Source organism: Lutzomyia longipalpis, chromosome 3, assembly GCF_024334085.1.
Source record: "Lutzomyia longipalpis isolate SR_M1_2022 chromosome 3, ASM2433408v1".
Classification (NCBI taxonomy): Eukaryota; Metazoa; Arthropoda; class Insecta; order Diptera; family Psychodidae; genus Lutzomyia; species Lutzomyia longipalpis.
In genome coordinates, this window is record NC_074709.1 from 20704746 (window position 1) to 20722574 (window position 17829).

General features: G+C 36.3%; 2 protein-coding genes across 20 annotated transcripts in view; both read right to left on the reverse strand.

Annotated features, from left to right (window-relative positions):
* The window catches only part of LOC129792688 (ARL14 effector protein-like), a 693823-nt gene that overhangs the window by 386201 nt on the left and 289793 nt on the right, over nucleotides 1-17829 (reverse strand). The gene's annotated exons all lie outside the window — the stretch shown is intronic.
* Nucleotides 1-17829, reverse strand: part of LOC129792563 (uncharacterized) — a 94073-nt gene that overhangs the window by 62544 nt on the left and 13700 nt on the right. For 16 of the 19 annotated variants that reach the window (XM_055831731.1, XM_055831735.1, XM_055831733.1 and 13 more), the window contains 2 exons: nucleotides 8083-9135; nucleotides 3873-4043 (listed from right to left, as the gene is read on the reverse strand). In XM_055831731.1, coding sequence (XP_055687706.1) covers nucleotides 3873-4043; nucleotides 8083-8755 — 844 coding nt within the window. In that variant the 5' untranslated portion in view covers nucleotides 8756-9135. Of the gene's footprint in view, nucleotides 1-3872; nucleotides 4044-7943; nucleotides 9136-17829 lie in introns of those variants that run through there. The other 3 variants (XM_055831745.1, XM_055831747.1, XM_055831746.1) reach the window with 3 other exon arrangements.

Here is a 17829-nt window from a genome sequence, read left to right on the forward strand (position 1 = left end):
GAAAGACCTTCTCCCCCCTCCCCCCAACATAACACTGTCACACACCTTACCTTCCTGACCAATTCCGGGGGCAATACACAACACCGTAAGAGAATTGAGTTGTGGAAAATCGATCAATTTACAAGTCATTAGGCGTCACTGTTCTCGAGAGCTTTTTTTTTCTTCTTCTACTCTCAAAAGCTATCTCCACCCCCGCGTGCTTTTGTTGAAATGCTAAAAGCCCTGAAAGTCACATTTCTCGAATAAACCACCACCCACCCCACACATCGTGCCCCCAATGTCGGGAATGTTAACAGAAAATGGAAGTAGTAATTCAATATTTTCCCACAAGCTACCCGATTTTTCCCCCAGGATGAAAGTACACACTAGGAAAATTCACAATATTCACCAAGTATTGTGTTTCAACACACTACCCTTCCCGCACACCTCCCACCTGCATGGTCAGGGTACTATTGTTCCCCACACAAAAACCCACCCCCGCCCCTGCAACCCATGGAGATGCATAATTTCCATTTTTGAAGCCTTATGGAGGCACTAATTGAAATATTATACAATATTGCTATTTACTCCCATTTACCTTGACATCATTTCCGCATGCAAAAAAGTGCTCTGTAGGGAAATTCTTTCGCGTTTTTATTCTTTTACCCCAACCACGTCGTACTCAGCGGGAGAGACTTAAAGACGTGCCGGAAGTAGGGATAAATATACTGCAAAAGACTTCTCTATTTTATGTTTATGGCATGAACATAAAATACTGATTAAGTGACATCTGAAGGGTATGGAAATTTAATATTTTGACAGGATGTTGCAAATCGTTCAAGGATTTTAATTTAATTTATGTATATAGTTACGAAAATTTTATCAAATATTCCAACATAAAAACTGTGTTAAAAAAATATTAGAAAAATTCATTAAAAAAACAACAATTGAGCTTTTTAGCTGTGATTCTTAAATCATAAAGCTTTTACAGAATTTATCTAAATTCTATATAATTTTTAAATTTCTTGGGATTGGGAAAATTTGAGAAAATAAATTGAATGAATTTTCCCCATTGGACAATGCCCAAACCACATTGGGATACATTCAAATAGAGCACAATAGGATTGAAATGCACCCTAAATAGCACAGTCTTGCCTAAATTGGCATTTTGAGCTTTGGCGTGGTAATATTCAGAAAGTTCTCCGTATATTGCCACAATCAAAACCATTGAATCCACAAATTCCAATTTTCTGCATCTCTATAGTCTGGATGTAGTGGGGGTGGAGTGTTAACAGTTACAGTAGCAAATATGCTTGCAAGGGAGCTTTTATGAATATGGTGAAAAATTGTATATAAGGAATGCCAGATGTTTGCCGGACAAACGCCTCCACCCTCGGCTAATCGGCTTAGCCATATGGAGTCAGTTGCTGAGAATATATTCTACTTATGGTTTAGTTACAGTATATTCGCCCTTGCAACAATATTATCTTTCCAGCATTTGAAGAAATGAGGTCACTGCTGACCTTTTATTGGAACTTACTCTTCTATGTAATAAACGGAATTCAAGAGAAGGCTTTTGCGATGATATTAAAAAACCAAAAGGGAGAGCCAGGGGGAGCTTTTAGGGGATTGGGCTGCATATTGAGCATTCTGAAGCTAAAATTAAGCTCATTACCCCCGTCAATATCGCCCCAAACTTTATGGAGGCAAGAAAAAAACTTCTGGAAAAACTTTCCTATCGCTATGGGAGATTAATTGGGTGTGATGTGTGACCTAAAGCTGCAACAAAGAGCTCACCTTCTCGCCTCAGTATGACGTCAAGGAAGCTCCAATCGAATTCTAATATCAAGCTCGCGCGTCATTGATATTGCTCTCCAGCTGCTTCGGTGTATGTTTTAATCTTCTACCTCCCGATGTTCGGTGAAGTGTTGTGACAACACAATGTGGGAGGTGAAAAAAAAACCCCTCATATACGTTTGCCTTCTGCACCTGCACAGCACATATTGCGAGCATACAGTAGTACCCCCTCATTCTATGCCATGCCCATGTAGGCGCCACTTTCAGTCACCAGAGAGTTTTCATGGATCGATTGCACTGAGCCTCGCGGACCAGAGCATATCGCAAACAACGACAAATACAACGCTGAAAGTTCCATTAACTAACATACCAACTTGTTTTGATTACACAGCAAATAAACATGTCGTATTGATGCATTTTGCTCACTTTCTTGCCATTGAGCTACACTAACTATCAATATACAGCAGGTGAAAATTTTCCAAATAAACTTTTGCAAATAAAATCCCATTGTTTTCCCAATGCAAATTTAAATGTTTTTTACAAGAAAAAAATGTTAGAGGAAATTGAACCAAATTAGATGAGAAAATTCAAGCCATATTGCTGTGGTATAAGAGGAATTTTTCCCTGTTCTGAGAGCATAGTAAAAATAGAAAACCTTCAGAGAAGCTTTTAAGACATTCAATGCGGTAGGAAGGGAAATGTTGTGCTTTAAATTTATTTAAATTGAAAGCCTACGCATTAATTCAAATTATTGAGAACCCTATAAAAAGTTACCTCAATCAATAATTTAATTTATTCCCTTTAGTCTATATAGAATGAAAAAAAAATCCGCCGTCGTTTGCATGATGCTCCTCTTTCAAATTAATCTCAGAAGAAATTTCTTCTGCACTACCCTCCGTCTGCCAATAACAGATAAAAAAAATCTGCAAACGACAACCTGTGCGCAAAATTATAGACTGCCAAAGGTAAATTGCACAAGACAAGGTCTAATTTTCCGTGACATGAACTTATCAGCAATTATAATAAATTAAATTATTACACCGTAATAGCGGCTTTCTCGCAGTATCTTGGAAGTCATGGGTGTGGAACTTTTATCGCGCCATATGTTCAAAAAAGGGAGGGTGGCGAAAAAGCTTTCAAGCGGGCACCCGGTGAGTACTTAATGACAAAGCAGGTGAAATTTCATTGCGTCAATAGCGCAGACAAAATTGTTCACCACCCGCAGATTCAAAAGGTTGTTCGTATACGCGCTGTGTGAGATGGAGAAATGAGATTGTCTGGACGTACATCCGGAAAAATGTAACTTTTCGCATTTTAATCTATGAAGCCCTTATTGTGCTTCTCCCCGTGAATGGCAGGTCTTCACATTCTGCCTGATTGATAATAATAATTAAATAAAACAACTTTGGGGCAAAAGGAAAATTACTCCGTGATGGTGAAGTGGTTGAAATGGTTGAATCAAGGGGCAATTAAATCGAAAATTAGATCAACGTTGTTTTTTTTAATGAATTTTTGAAAAGGTTTCTAACTCTTGGAGGATTTTGCAAGCCATTGTGGCCAATTCGACTTTCTAAATCTTGAAAATATTTAAAAATAAATTAATAATTAAGTCATTATCATTTGAAGCTTTTGAAAGATTATTCTATTGATTTTAGCAATTTTGCATCGGTTTCATCAATTTATTAATAAATAAATAAATTATCAAAGGAAATAATTGCTAATGAATTACACAACCTTGAATACTTTTTTCCGTTGGAAAAGTCACAGACCCCTTGAACAACGATAAAACTTGAGGGCAAGCTAGGAAAGGAAGTTTTGTACTTGGATCCATTTTCAACTTTGCGATGAAGAAGTTTTCAAGTTCTTTTCATTTCTCATCTTTCGCATTTCAAAAAAAAAATTGAGGAAAAGGGAGATGTTGTGCGATGCTATCAAAGCAAGTTAAATTGTTCTCTATGATGCATAAAACAATAAAACCTTAATAACAAATTTAATTACTCACAGGTCATTTAAAATCATGACGGGAAGTGTCGAGAAAGTTTCTCTATATATAATAGTAATTTAGAGTAAAAATTTTGCAAGAAAGTCCATCTTACCGGTCTTAACGAGTTTAAAGGTGACGCTGTTGTGTGACTTGAGGGCTTCATTGAGACTCGGATGGCAGGCGTCCCGCAGAATTCCCGCCGAGGCGGCCATTGCGGGAGGCCCCTGGGAACAGGAGCGAGTCCCACGCCACCCGAAGAGACTGCGGTTAGTTTTTGCGGATTCTGCAATTGGAAAATATTGCCATGTTAATTTCATCATGATTCATACAAAAGACTTCAAAATGTGAGTCAGAAAACAAAACAAATACCCCGATTGTTAGTCAAAAAAAGCTCAAAAGTCAGGAAGGTTATGGGGACAGACCACAGAGGAGAACAAGAAAAACATTTTTCATCAAACCATGAAACCACCATTTGACTCTGCGTAAATGTGGGAAGCTTTTCCCGGGGAAAAGTTTTACTGGAATACCCCCAGCACACTGACGTGCCTGTAATTGAATGTAGTCACGTTGTAGACGCAAATGTGTTTATTTTCTCAAGGGATGTTTCCGCACCGGAGACGATGGATTGCCTCTGTATGGTAGTACCGTCCCATGAAGCTTCCTCTTCATCTTCAATGTCTCCTCCAAACACATGACATGGGAAGATGTTGCAGATTCTCAAAGAAAAAAGGAGGAGAACCCCAAAAGCGGAAGCATTTTACGACAACACCATAGTCTTGAGTCACGTGCAGTATCCCATTTGGAGTGTATTTCACAAAAATATATAAAAGCATCTTCACAGAGAATTTTTTCCCGCATTCCGCGTGAGGAGCTTTTTTTCCCCGGCATGGAGTGAAAAGCTCTGTGCATTAAAAAGAGAAGCCCATCGGTCCAACACGGGTATTATTATATAACTCGCAAAGTGGTGATTATCTCCTTCATTGCCGATACGAGCCCTCCAAAGTGCCTGGGATTCCTTGATTCCACACAAAACTTCCCTCCCCCGCATGATATGTGAGCGATAAAATTCGCCGCCTCGAGTGTTGGAAAATGCTAAATTTCCACACTTTATCACGTTCAGGAAATTACCAAGAATGCTATCTATTTTTTTCTCCCGCCCAATATCAATGGCCCACCATGGATGGATGGGGACATGATGAACTGTAATGTTCACTCAATAACAACCACCAAAATTATCTGTTTACAGAAGTTATTTCAATTTCATTTATTTTTAATGGGATTCAAGAAGGAAAATGAACTTCACGCCAACACTCGGAAAAATTGTGAAAGAAAAATTTAGAAAGGACGTTTTTCTTTTTAAATGAAAAAAAAGTAAATGAATGAATAAGCTCTTTGAAATGCATTTAAGGGATTTCGTTCTATAGAAATTCTACATGTATGCAAGTTCTATGAAAATTTTCCATAGAAAAACTAGAGTATTTCCCGCGGCAATTCGATGAAAGGCCTTTGAAAAAGTTATAGAAAAAAATTATAAAAAATCAATGATATCTAGCAATGCCTTGGACAGAAAATAATTTCCTTTGAAAGAGTGGAAAGAGTAGAATTTTCAAAGAATTGTTATTAGGATTTTCCAGAGAATTTATTATATACAATTGAATTGATTTAAAAGCATAAGAAAATACTTACATTAATAAAAATTCTAGAAACAAAATGTTTATTAATTTCTCGTGCATTTAAATTACATAGAATTTTGAAGGATAGGAGAGAGCGGGGTTAAAAAAGTCACTTAAGGGTTTAGAAAAGGCTCAAAATATCATATTTCCCAAACAGATAAAGCGAAATGTATAACTCATTTCTTTAGGAAATTTACTGCCATACAACTCTTTCTCAGATCATTTTGTTCTATCTAGCTAGGAAATATGATATTTTAGGCTTTTTCTAAACCCTTAAGTGACTTTATTAGCCCCGCCCTCCCCTAGTGAAAAAACTTTTAAAAATTAGTTATTTAAATTCTTCAGATTGAAACGATAAAATTTTTTTTGGACATAACTGCAATTTTCATAGAAAATTCCTCAGAGAATTTCACAAAATTTTCCAAAATATTTCCATTTGGCAACTTTGTCAGAAATTCAGTAATTCTATAGGACTTGAAATTTCCTAGAAAAAATAATACAACAATTGTAAACTTCTCAATGTTTTCAAACAATTAAATAATTCATGGTTTAAAATTAAAATAGAAAGTATTTTTAATATCATTGCTCTGTGTTTTCCAATTAAAAGGCATTCCAGCATATATAATTCCTGATTTTTTTTCCAACTGTACGATGGAAAAAACCACACACAAAAAAACAATTTTTGTTTGGGGAAAAGTATGTATAAAACAAATTTTCACCCACCCATGAAATTATAGGACGACCCCCCATAAAATGAAATTTACGTTACGCATACATTGAGGCAGAATAATTCATTCAAATATATTTTCTGATATTTTTCACCCGCAAAGAGCTGCGTAGAAGACATTTAGACGACGTCAAGGATAAAGGACTTCGTAGACATTATTTTTCTTTTAGGAGTGCGACGGGAATGAGAAAATGCAGAGCTTTTTTTTTTCTTCGTTGACTGTGTTGTATTCAAGAACAACAATCCATTGAATTACAAAGTTTTCCCTGTGTCACCCTCTCCCTCATTTTGCGTTTCCAAAGTGTTGGTATGAAGAAAAAATATTAAAAGTTTATATTTAAGTGAGTTTCCGAAGAGTTTAACAAACTCATGAGGTGCTCTCTGTGATGGTTATAAATTCCATTTTCTTTCCCTCTCTCCGCAATTTATGAGAAGGAAACCAAAATTGAATGATTTCGGTAAGTGAGGGCGAAGGGCGTACGAGGGGGAAGCCTTTCTACGTAATCAATTAAATGGTATACTAAAGTGTGAATGAAACACATCAATGATGTTATCCATTGAATGACAAATGGCATTCAGAGTATTGTACCTCATCTAATAGGATTTCCCTTCGTCTCCTAACCCTTCCATTTAACCAATATAGTGGATGCATTTTCACACATTCAGCTTACAAATAAGCTCTAAAAATAACATACATTCAATTTAGATTATGCTGTGTGTGTGGGTTTGGAGTAAAAGGATTTTGAACTCCCCACACACATATTTTGGGGTGAGAAGGTGGAACTAAACCACCCCTTGATAGAGTGAAACTATATGGGGGGATTGTAGTACTAATTAGCCAAATTAACCGAATAACTGTCGCTCTGCCACTCATTGACAATGAGCAATAAGTCTCAACATAAACGACATAAACTCATTGACGTCATCTCTCTTGTTTCATCCCTTTCTTCTCTCCTCACAGGGAGAAAATCGTAATTTTTAAAGCAAACAAATCGAAGAAAAATATATTATTTTTCGATTGCCTATTTTTAATAGAAAAAAATGGATTTATTTATTCACCCTCGAGCCATGGCAAATATATTTCAACGGTCCATTGAATTTCTTTTATCAAATACACCCCCTACGCATTTTTCCCCCAAAATATTTATCCCTCAAAAATTCTATAAACTACAAAATATATATTGAAAACATTTCCGGATATTTTTGTCCTCGCATTACCATTCTTCGGGGAATTTCTAAAATAACATTGCTTTTGCCATATAGGAGGGATGTTTGAAAAGCAATTTTGGGGATGGACAAATCCCTCTGCGAGATGCGATACAAGGATTTCTTTGCCTTTGGCAATCATGCAATCATTTCGTTTGAGGTTGCATTCAAAGGAGCATCAGGATCTTACACAATTTCCCCTTGAATCTTCCACATGGAGAAAAAAGGATAAAGAATTTCTATATATAAATTGCCATATCTTGAATTAACTTTTCTCAACTATTCTTCCATATTAGAGTATATTCTCAAGAAAATTTTTTCTTGAAATTCTAAGAATATTTAGATTTTCTCTTTCCTGCTTCTTCCACCAACTGGAAGGTTTTACTTTGATTTCACCCTTCACCGTTTGACGACCTCAGAATGAATTTAAAAATGAGGATTAGTAAAAAAAAAACAAACTTATCCTAAGATTAATGAAAAAAAGTAGAAAGAAAACCAAAACGGAAGCACACAGGAGCAGCACCATGACTTAAGATGCGATCGTGTTAGCATAGGCGGACCAAACTATCAAACTCACACGCTAGGGTATCGGTCGGACGTGTTAGGGGTCGGTCACTCGGGGTTTTGGAAGCGACTTAGGGCGTCGTCGGACGGCAAACTCGGACACTCGGGAGTTAGTCACTCAGATGGTGAGACTTCGAGAGGGCACCTGTCACCTTTCTGGGACGCCTCGAGGGCGCCCTCGGGATCGGCGCTGCGAGCTCGAGGCGGCACCCGTGGACGATGGTGGAAGAGGCCAAGGGAGTGGCGTTGGGGTTCCTCAGGGATGGACGGCGACGGGGGCTCCGTTTCGTGCGATGGCGGCACGCGCTTCTCTAGTGAGTACACGGGCTCACCGGACTCGAAGAAGGCATCGTAGTTCCGCTTGCTCAGGTTCTCGCGCGTAAACGTAGGATTGGAGACGTGAATGTTGAGGTCTTCGCGGAGCCGTGTTGGCTCAATGTGGTCCGTAGCGGCGTGTCGGCCGAGACGGCCCAAGTTTATGTGTAAGCGTGGACGGTGCTTCTTGGGCTTGACGGCGGGCGGCGGGAGGACGGGGTAGTGGACGGCAGTCTCGAAAAATTCACTAGGGTCACGGCCGTAGAAGGGGTCGTCTACCACGGGTTCGTCGGCGTATGGGTCAACGGATAGGTCGGCCGTGGGATCCGTGGGGTCGGTGGGCTGGTCGAGGGGGTCATCGAGGGCTACGGGGCTGGGGGGTGGGGGCCTGGTGGGGGACAGGACAAGAGGCTCCCGCAGGTTGTCCAGAGTGGGTCGTGGCTTGAATCTCGGCACAGCAGCACCGTATGTCATACACAGTAGTTCATCTGCTGGGAATATTACGTACATTCCTGGCCCCCACGATACATGGCGATCGGTCCTGGCTTTGCTGCAGCATCCACCGGACCCGCTCCTACTACTCTCATTTACCCACTAAGCCCCTCTATCGTGACCCCACCTATGTTCCCACGAAAAATATCACAAGTAGAAAAAAAAACTACACCGGCACTTAGGCCTAAAAATCACGAGGGAGGGAAAGAGGAAGAAAAAAAAACTTAACAGTCTACAAGAAAAGGGGGAAGAATTGCCCCAATTTCCAGACTTTCAATTTCACAGCACACACACGGGTCAAATGGCACGACCCTGAGGATATTTCTTTACTCCAAAAAAAGTTCGGAGTATTCACACAAACACAATGGAAAAGAATTTGATGAGAAAATTCCAAGAGTCTGAAAATAGAAATAAGCAAATAAAAGAAATCAAATATTAAAACCTTCTGCGTCGTTTAATGAGCAATTTATGTGAACACATGTAAGCTCATAATGGTGGGTGGTATGTTCAATATTCCGTTCACAAATGTGGAATGTTCAGTAATTGAGAAAATAATGAAATAAAATAAAATAAATGAAATTAAAATACAAAATTAATTCTAAATTTGGTATTTATTCGATTTAATGGGGCATCAGTACACGTGTTGTATTATTATGTATAATGAGGGGTAATTTTGGTGGGTATTTAGATAAAGTTTTCCTGCTTTTTGAACCCTATAATTTTCCCTGGAAAATTATTTTGTTTTCAGTATGAAAAATAAATTCTTTTCAAATCTCTATTCTTTAGTATTGTCCTGAATTTTATTAATTCTCCGATTAAAATATTTCAGAGAAAGTTTCAATTAAAAATCCAAAGAAAATTACTAACAAAAATTTCATTTTGCAACTCACATTTTATATATTTTTTATATAAAAGAAGCTATAAATAAATATAAACTTCCTTTTACTTGCCAAAATTGCAAATTCCACATAATAGGAAAAAACCTTGGGTGTGTGGAAGGAAAAGCTTGAAAAGCTCTGGTTAATTATATTGTTTAGTGTCGTCAACACATTTTAAAATAAATAAACATCCTCTCGTGCCATTGAAAGAGAGCTTCTAATTAAAAGTCTCGTTTTTCTGGTGAAAGATCTCATTAATAAATCCCCATGTTGGAGCCCAAAAAAACCACCGAGATATTGTGCGGGGCCTTAAGATAATGAATTTGATTATGTTATTTGAATACAGAATAATTTGTATTATGCGACGTGGATGGAAGGGGATGCCAAAATATGGTTCCACCAATGCGGCAAAGGCGGAGATTTTCTATAGGATGAAGGATATAATGAGAAAGTCAAGGCGGAATGGAAGAGAGGAATATTCATGTCAAACATAACAAAGCCATTAGAAGAGATGGAGCGGATTTAATAAAATTTGCACCAAGCTCATACGTGGGAGATATATATGGAAAATTTTATTGAGACCACAAGAAGGGGTTATGTAAATAATTTCGCTCCCTTTTCGTCGTATTCCTGGGAATTTTCTAAGAATTCCTCATGGACCGATATCATTTACAAATCTTTGGAATTATTGCAAAATCCAGCGAGCAACGTAGGAAACTTCTTAACTTTTTTTGTAATATTCCCTTCGGAATTGCCCTTAAAACCCAATTACTTCACATAAATTAATTTTATCTTCAAATCGGATTCATGCAACCCCCTCGCCCCCTGTGCGAATGTGCTGTGAATCCATTCAGTATATACGGAAGTATTAAATTGCCACATAAAAGTAACAATCAAATTTTATTGATTGACTCTTCCTCTGTGCGCTCTTTTATGGGCATATCTGTAAAATGAGCCAACCATTAGGTTCGCCAAGTAATTAATAATGTGACCATTAATATCCGTGTACGCCACAGAATTTGTTGCATTTTCCTAAATCGATCGCGCCAGTAAATAGGCCAGTTGTTGTCTGGTTGATTTTTAGTACATTTTCATGACCACCCAGAGGCCACCATAAATGCAAATAGATCACATTTCTCATCATCAAACTAATAGTTTACTCGTAAAGTTTCCCAAAACAACATCACCCCCGCATCTGCAGATCCCTTGTGCACAATTTATCACACTTTAATCCAGATTAGCAATGTGGATGCGCGATACATCATTGCATAGCTTGGCAGATGGGAAATCTTCAGAAGCTTGCCAAAAAATTGCAACACATCCATTTCCCCCCCAGATTAGTCATAAATTTCGCTATGAATTCGTTTTGTTTAATTCTTTGCAATATTTCTGTGACAACATAAAATATTGTATATTGATGCAAAGCTTTAAGCTATTTTTGGGGAAGATTTTTTTTATATATCTTATTTATTTTCATATTTTTATTTGATCGATAAGAACATCGTGAGAAAATCTCCTGGAAATGCAATAAGGTAAGACGATATTTTATAGGTATATGATGGTTGATTTTTTTTCACAATCTTCTGTCAATTCTTTTTGGAATGCTTCTGCTTATGGTTTGACACTTTGTATGGCACGTGCAACATCAATTTGTTGATTCAAAGGGTTAATAATTTTACAAAAACAGGTCACAGAACGTAAAAATAATAAAAAAAAACCTTTTTAATAGAAACTGGGTCGTATTCTGATCTTAAGCATGAAACATTAAATTTTTTGTTGTTGATTTTCTAGTAATTAAAAATTAAATTCAAAAGCTAGGTAATACCTGGACCGTGGTAATACGCTGAATTTATGTAGGTAAAATTCACTAGCTTTGACCAATCCATTCCTTAAGTCAGAATCGAACAGCAGAACTCATATTTCCTTGTCAAAACCACGAAAAACCAAAGAAGAAACTTTTACCGCTCAACGGGAAAACCAGAAAAAAAAATCTTGAAATAACCTAAGAAAATTCTAAGCCAAATTCTAGAAAAAGTTTTTCTAAAGACCAGGAATTTTCTTTTTTCATTTTCATGCTGTCTGATTTCAAAATTGTCTAGAAAAGTCAATTATTAAACGAAATTCTTGAAATGCGAAAAATGTCTTAAAAATCTTTCTTTTTTTTCTCGTATTTTGTTTGTTATATGAATAAAACGTATTCTTTTAACAAAATCATTTCTTAGAAGAAATTATCAAAAAAAAAAATGAAATTGTATTTTAAATTAAGTATCATCCACAAATTCTCTTATATCTTCAACCTACCCCAAAGTCTAGACGAAATTTTTAAGTGTACGCGACATAAAATCGTGCTGGAATTTTCCATCTCCTAGGCACCTTCTCATCACTTTTCCAAGAAATTCTGTGCAAAAAAAACGAAGTTTTCTCTACAGAAAAAAAGTAAAGAAGTGATTGAAAGTCTTCAAATGTAGTTTTCAGCGTTTTTTTCACACCTTCACCACCCCTATCATCGTATTGTCGAAAAGGTAGTTACGTAACTTGAAAATCCAATAAAGGGACTTGTGAAAATTTTCACATCAACTCCAAAAGCACATTTTGTAAGCTAAAAGCCCATGAGGACATCGATTTGTTGCCCACAGAACTGCGAAATGTGGCATTTTTAGGGGGGTGGTGGTTGTAGTGTGTTAAATTTTTTTTACAATCACCCAACAATTTCACGGCATGCCATTTCCTTCAGGATATATAATTTTTATATGTAACGAAAAGCCATATTGGATGTTTCATTGGGAAGAAAAAGCGGAAGAATTTTGATCAGAAAACTTTCTTTTACGGTGAATTAAATCACTTTTAGCACTTGACCGACGTCGTGTGAATTTCATTGGAAGCTTTCATTTTGGTCTTTTCACTGCAAATGAAAGCAATTTAGTCGTGCTCGGGGTGTTTATGAAAATCTTTACTTTTCCTTTTTTCTGCAGTAAACTGACACTTAATTTCGCGTTGAGTACGAAAATATGGTGGAAAATTTATATTTATTTCGCTCCTTTTTGCCGGTAGAGACTATAACATAAAAGTTATATACATGTGTACATTACACGTTCCCGTTTGGTGTGAAAATTCGCATAGATTTTCTTTTCAGACAACACCAGAATATAAAACAAACAATAGTTTTAAGCAGCATCGTAAAAATTAAACTTTATAGCCAAGAGATTTGTGCACCATGTTGTCGATATATTGTCTGCAAATCAATTTCGAAAACATTCATGGTAAGACTTTCATTTGCTTTTATTGCGATTTGTGGTTCATTTTCTCAACGAGAATTTTATCGGATTTGATGGCTCAGAGAATTTTCTCAAGACTATTTGCTGAATTGGAAGAATGAAATCATAAATATAGAAATTGATCTCTATGTGCATGCGGGAAGATAAATATAATATCGCAAGTGTGGTGTTCATAAACACAGATAGGTCAAGCATTACCCACACTACGTTATAAGCGTATCATGTTGAATTTGTTTCTTGTGAGTCAGAAGATTTTTATTAAATCAAATGTTTAAATCCTTTATTTTTTGCAAAAATTTAAATGCTCATCTTACTAAAAAAAATCATCACCTTTGTTGAATTAAAGATATTTCTTTCAAAAAAGAAAATTTAAAAGCTCTACAAAGTACACTTGAATTGCTCAAGAAAATCTTCTCTTTAAAATAATTTTCTTCAATGACCCCCCTACAAGAAGACCCCCTGTCGTATGCAAACACATATTGGATGTTTTTCATACAAATATTTCCGCGGAAAAGTGTCCCTGAGAGAAACTTTTCACACTCTTTCATCGCGAGTTTTGCCTCTTCGAGTCAGCAGAAAAAATAAATTCAGTGCCGAAAGTGTGCCAGAAGATGAATGAACAAGGTGGAGATGGATGTGAGACGATCCACATTGCTGAAGATCGAACACCCTTGAAATGGGAGAAGCAAACATCGCTGCCAGTGTGAGTCAATAGCCAATAAAATCAAATAAAATCCATCATCGCGCACTCAAAAATTCCCAATGCCAAATGGACCGAAGTTTATTTCCCAAGGAAAATTTAATTGACTCCTCCAGGGCAAGAATACGCTTTTTTCGGGTATTTTTTTGTTTATTGAACCATCTCCCAGTTGAGTTGTAAAAAAAAGGTAATTGCTTCGGGAAAAAGGGAACATTTTGAATCCACCTTGAATTCGAAAAAAAAAATAAAAATTTGGTGATGAATAAAAAATAACGAATAATCTATAAACAATTCCACTGTGCGTGCCACGCATCGGGGACAGGCTGTGAGAGATTTTGGCAAAAGAGCAAAAGCGTGTTATATCGATAATTCAGGTTGGAAGAGGGTTGAAGAAGGTTCTTCCCCCGAGAAGTTCTGCGAGAGGCGTACAAGATGAAAAATTCAACGGGATGGAGGGCATGGGGACCACTTGGGGTACCCTTTCGCTGCATAATTATGTATTCGACAACATATTTTATGCATAGAAAGTTCCAAGGGCAGAGAAATTGTCCTCCAGCATATAAACAGAAACTCATCCAACAAGTGGATGAATTTAGGATTTAGCCGAAGGGCCTATCAATACCTAATGAAAGGATTATTTTACGATTTTTTTTTATTTGAAAAAATTGAATAATAGCAGTTTAATTTTAAGGAATTGTGTTATAATAGGACCGGAAAAATTCTATTTCTTATTTTTTTCTCTAAAGATACTATAATTTTATTTATAAAAGTTCTTCTTTCAATCCAGCATAGATTGCTTAAAAATGCAAACAATGACGTCACCATTATATAATTTTTTGATATTTTTCAATTCAAGTAGCATACCTATACAACTTTAACAAAAATCATCGTTGAAAGATTGTTACGAATGCTTTAAATTTGCAGAATTTCTTAAGGGGCGACATCATTATTCGCATTTTTAAGCTAATCCTTGCCAGCTTTTTCTAGCAGATTCTTGTGGAAAATGATAATTTTCTTTGGCGATTTGAGGAATTTTCCAATATAGGGACGAATAAACTTCTTTCATCACAATTTTAATGAATAATTTTATGCATTCATTCGCTCAATGACGTACCCTCTGTGTGTTATCCATTTGCTTGGACCTCTCAATACCATCGTTTTTCTTTGCAGGTCCCCTCACTTATGTCACACACACATTCTATTTGTCTTTTCATATAAAAGAAGTTGCCTCGAGTGATTGTGTGTGTTCCCATTTGAGAATCCTCGTGCCTTCAAAGTTCATCCACTCTCCTTAAGCTAGAATGCCGGGACATTTTTATGGCATGAACATTTGCAGAAATATTCCGAAAAAAGGTGCTCCCAAATGGAAAGGGGTAGGAAAAATCGCTCAGTGTTCTCTAACAAAGCAAATGGTTCGAGATAACACGGAGATTGTCTCTGGGAATCCAACGAAATTGAAGTGAATGGGAATTTTTGCAATAATCAAATAGTTCATCTTCCATAAGCGTACATTGAAAAGGAATGCCAAAGTTCGGTCTTTGGGATTGGGGATGGAATGTAAAAAATTTCTCCAATGGGAAAAAAAGGGAGAATGGAATTTCCTATTGAAGAATTTGTCTTGTGCAAAGAAATCGCAATTTTCGTTGACACAGAGAAAACATCTCAACTTGATTTTTGTGCACAGCATAATGTTTTTCATGAAAGTATGCTATTTCTGCATTTGATAAGCAATGTTGAAAATTTCTATGAACACACTACGTATCTTCCTGGCATATGTTTTGTGTGCGGAGGATCACTTGATGGACACTCTGGTATTTCACTTCAATTTGATGGAACTAGGCGTGTTCAATTGCGTGATTAATCAATTTGCATATTCAGTAGGAAATTCTCTTAATCTCAATGAGCTGCCAGGATATCCTCTCGGAAGCTCAATGTCCTCTACCACAAACTACCATCAAATGCACACGAAATTTCCGAGTTGTTCACCGGGTGTAGAGGAAGTGCATCAAAGCACCCTCAAGAGGCTTCATGTAGCCTCAAATTTACGTGATCAAGAGTCCTGTTGCCCATATATTAATCACATAATTTATAACCTACATGTATGTATGTACCTATCCACCCTCGTATGAAACCTCAGGGTATGTTGGAAATTTTGGCGGAAAGTTGCGACTCATTCATAATTCAAATGTTACGCTACTTTGCAAATTAAGAGGCAAAAGCTTGTAAATGAGCATTAAAAGCTCTCAGTGCATGAACGTCAATTTTCACGGAAAGCACAGAATTTTATGATTAAAAAATCCATCAGAGAGACCCTCAACTAAGTTTCCAGTGAACTGTATACAACTTTGTGAGATAAGTTAATACAGCTACTGGAAATATGATATGTAGGTAATCTGCAAAAGTTTGCAGTTCAAATGATTTTGATAGACTACGCCATGGATATTCGGGTGTGAAGAGTTTCCGAAGATCTTTCAACGAGCTTTCAACGAGTTTCAAAGTTCTCCATCAACCCTTAGTTAAGTAGATTAAAGGAAAAATCAAAAGCTAAAAGTTTTAAATTAATTCAATGTTAATCTTTAGGGAAGGGGGGCTTATGGTTTTTTTTCTATAGAATTATCATCATCAAAAATATAATATTGAAATAGGAAAATTAAATCAAAGCGCGAATTTTTAAGAGCCGATTTTATTCTGCAACGCAGCGAAATAATTGATTACCCTAGTCGTCAATTTATTTTATTTAAATTGTAATCCCGAGAAAATTTCAAAATGTTCCCTTTTCTCTGCTAATCCCCCAGAACATCCACTAATCCGATTAAGAATTGTGGCAAAATGTAAAATTTTTTTTCCACATTGGTTTGAGAATTGAGTGCCATTTCGAGCATTGAGAATACCTCCCACCAATCCACTCCCCCACACCAAAGATTAACAGGGATTTTCTTCGTGTATATTACTCATACAAAAAAAAAGAATCCACCAAAAAGGAGATGAAACTTCAGGAGAAGTAATTAAAATTAAACACTTCTCTCTTGAATCTCCCACACAGCGGAGATATTGCAAAAGGAAAATCTATTATTGTTGAGTTAATTTGAGATTTTATTCAACTTCATTCCTACTCTAAAGAAAAAACATCAAAAATGAAAATGTTTAAGTGGTTTCAACAATGATGCTGCTGAAAGAATGAGTGCAGAGATTATGAAAAAAAAAAGTTGATGAAGAAATCTCAATCAGGATTTGTCTGTTTTTCTGGAGTATGAACCACGCTTTGCTTTTCCACTGCATACACCCGAGATGATTTATGGATGAAGGCCTTTTCATTCGTTGTTTATGTTTTACCCATTGCTCACAGTAGTGGGGATGGCAGAGTCCATCCATAGAGAACATGATGTAAATAGAATGGGAAGAATTGTGTTTATCAAATTGCAAATTTGTTTACTCAAAAAGCGTGTCCATCAGAATCATGCTTTATTCAATTTAAAAGGTCTCCCTGTTTCGAGTTCAGCAGCTGGGGAAATCATTTAATATTCTACGGGACAATTTATGTTGTAAATTACAGGAAAAGTGTCATCAATCAAAAAATTAATCTACGCTATTAATTAAACATTTTAGCGTTTATTTTTAAAAGAAAATTCAAGAACAGAGGACAATCAACTTTTGAACTCTTAACTTATTCATTTTAAAAATAACATAAATCTAAATGCGTCTTTATTTGACTGGTTTGTAATCCTTCCAAATATTATCCCGTGCTTTTTATCTTCTATGAGAATGTCTGTTCTTCTTCTTCTTCTTCTGCACTTTAAATTGTACGGCTGTTGGATTCCTTCCGGATCCATATAGCCAAGAATGTCTGTTACAAGGTGAGAAAATGAATAAACTCCTTTTAAGTAATTCCATAACAATTCCATTCCTGACAATAGCTGTCTAGGATCCGATTATGTTCCTTTCACAATTTATCAGCATAAAATGAATATGTAGCAAATATATGGTGTGAAGTTATATAACAAGTTTAATATTATTATTTTATTGTCACTGAAAAAGTAATAAAATTATTGCAATATCGGATTTTATGACACTTTAATAGTGACAATAAAATAACGTCAAGTAATTTTTTTTCATAAATATTTTGTACGATTGCCTTGTCATCATTCATTTTGTATCCTTCCAGTTTACTTTCTCACTCAATTAACAAATTTTTATCATTTGGGAATAAATGAACTAAAAAATCGTTAAAATTTCAATAAA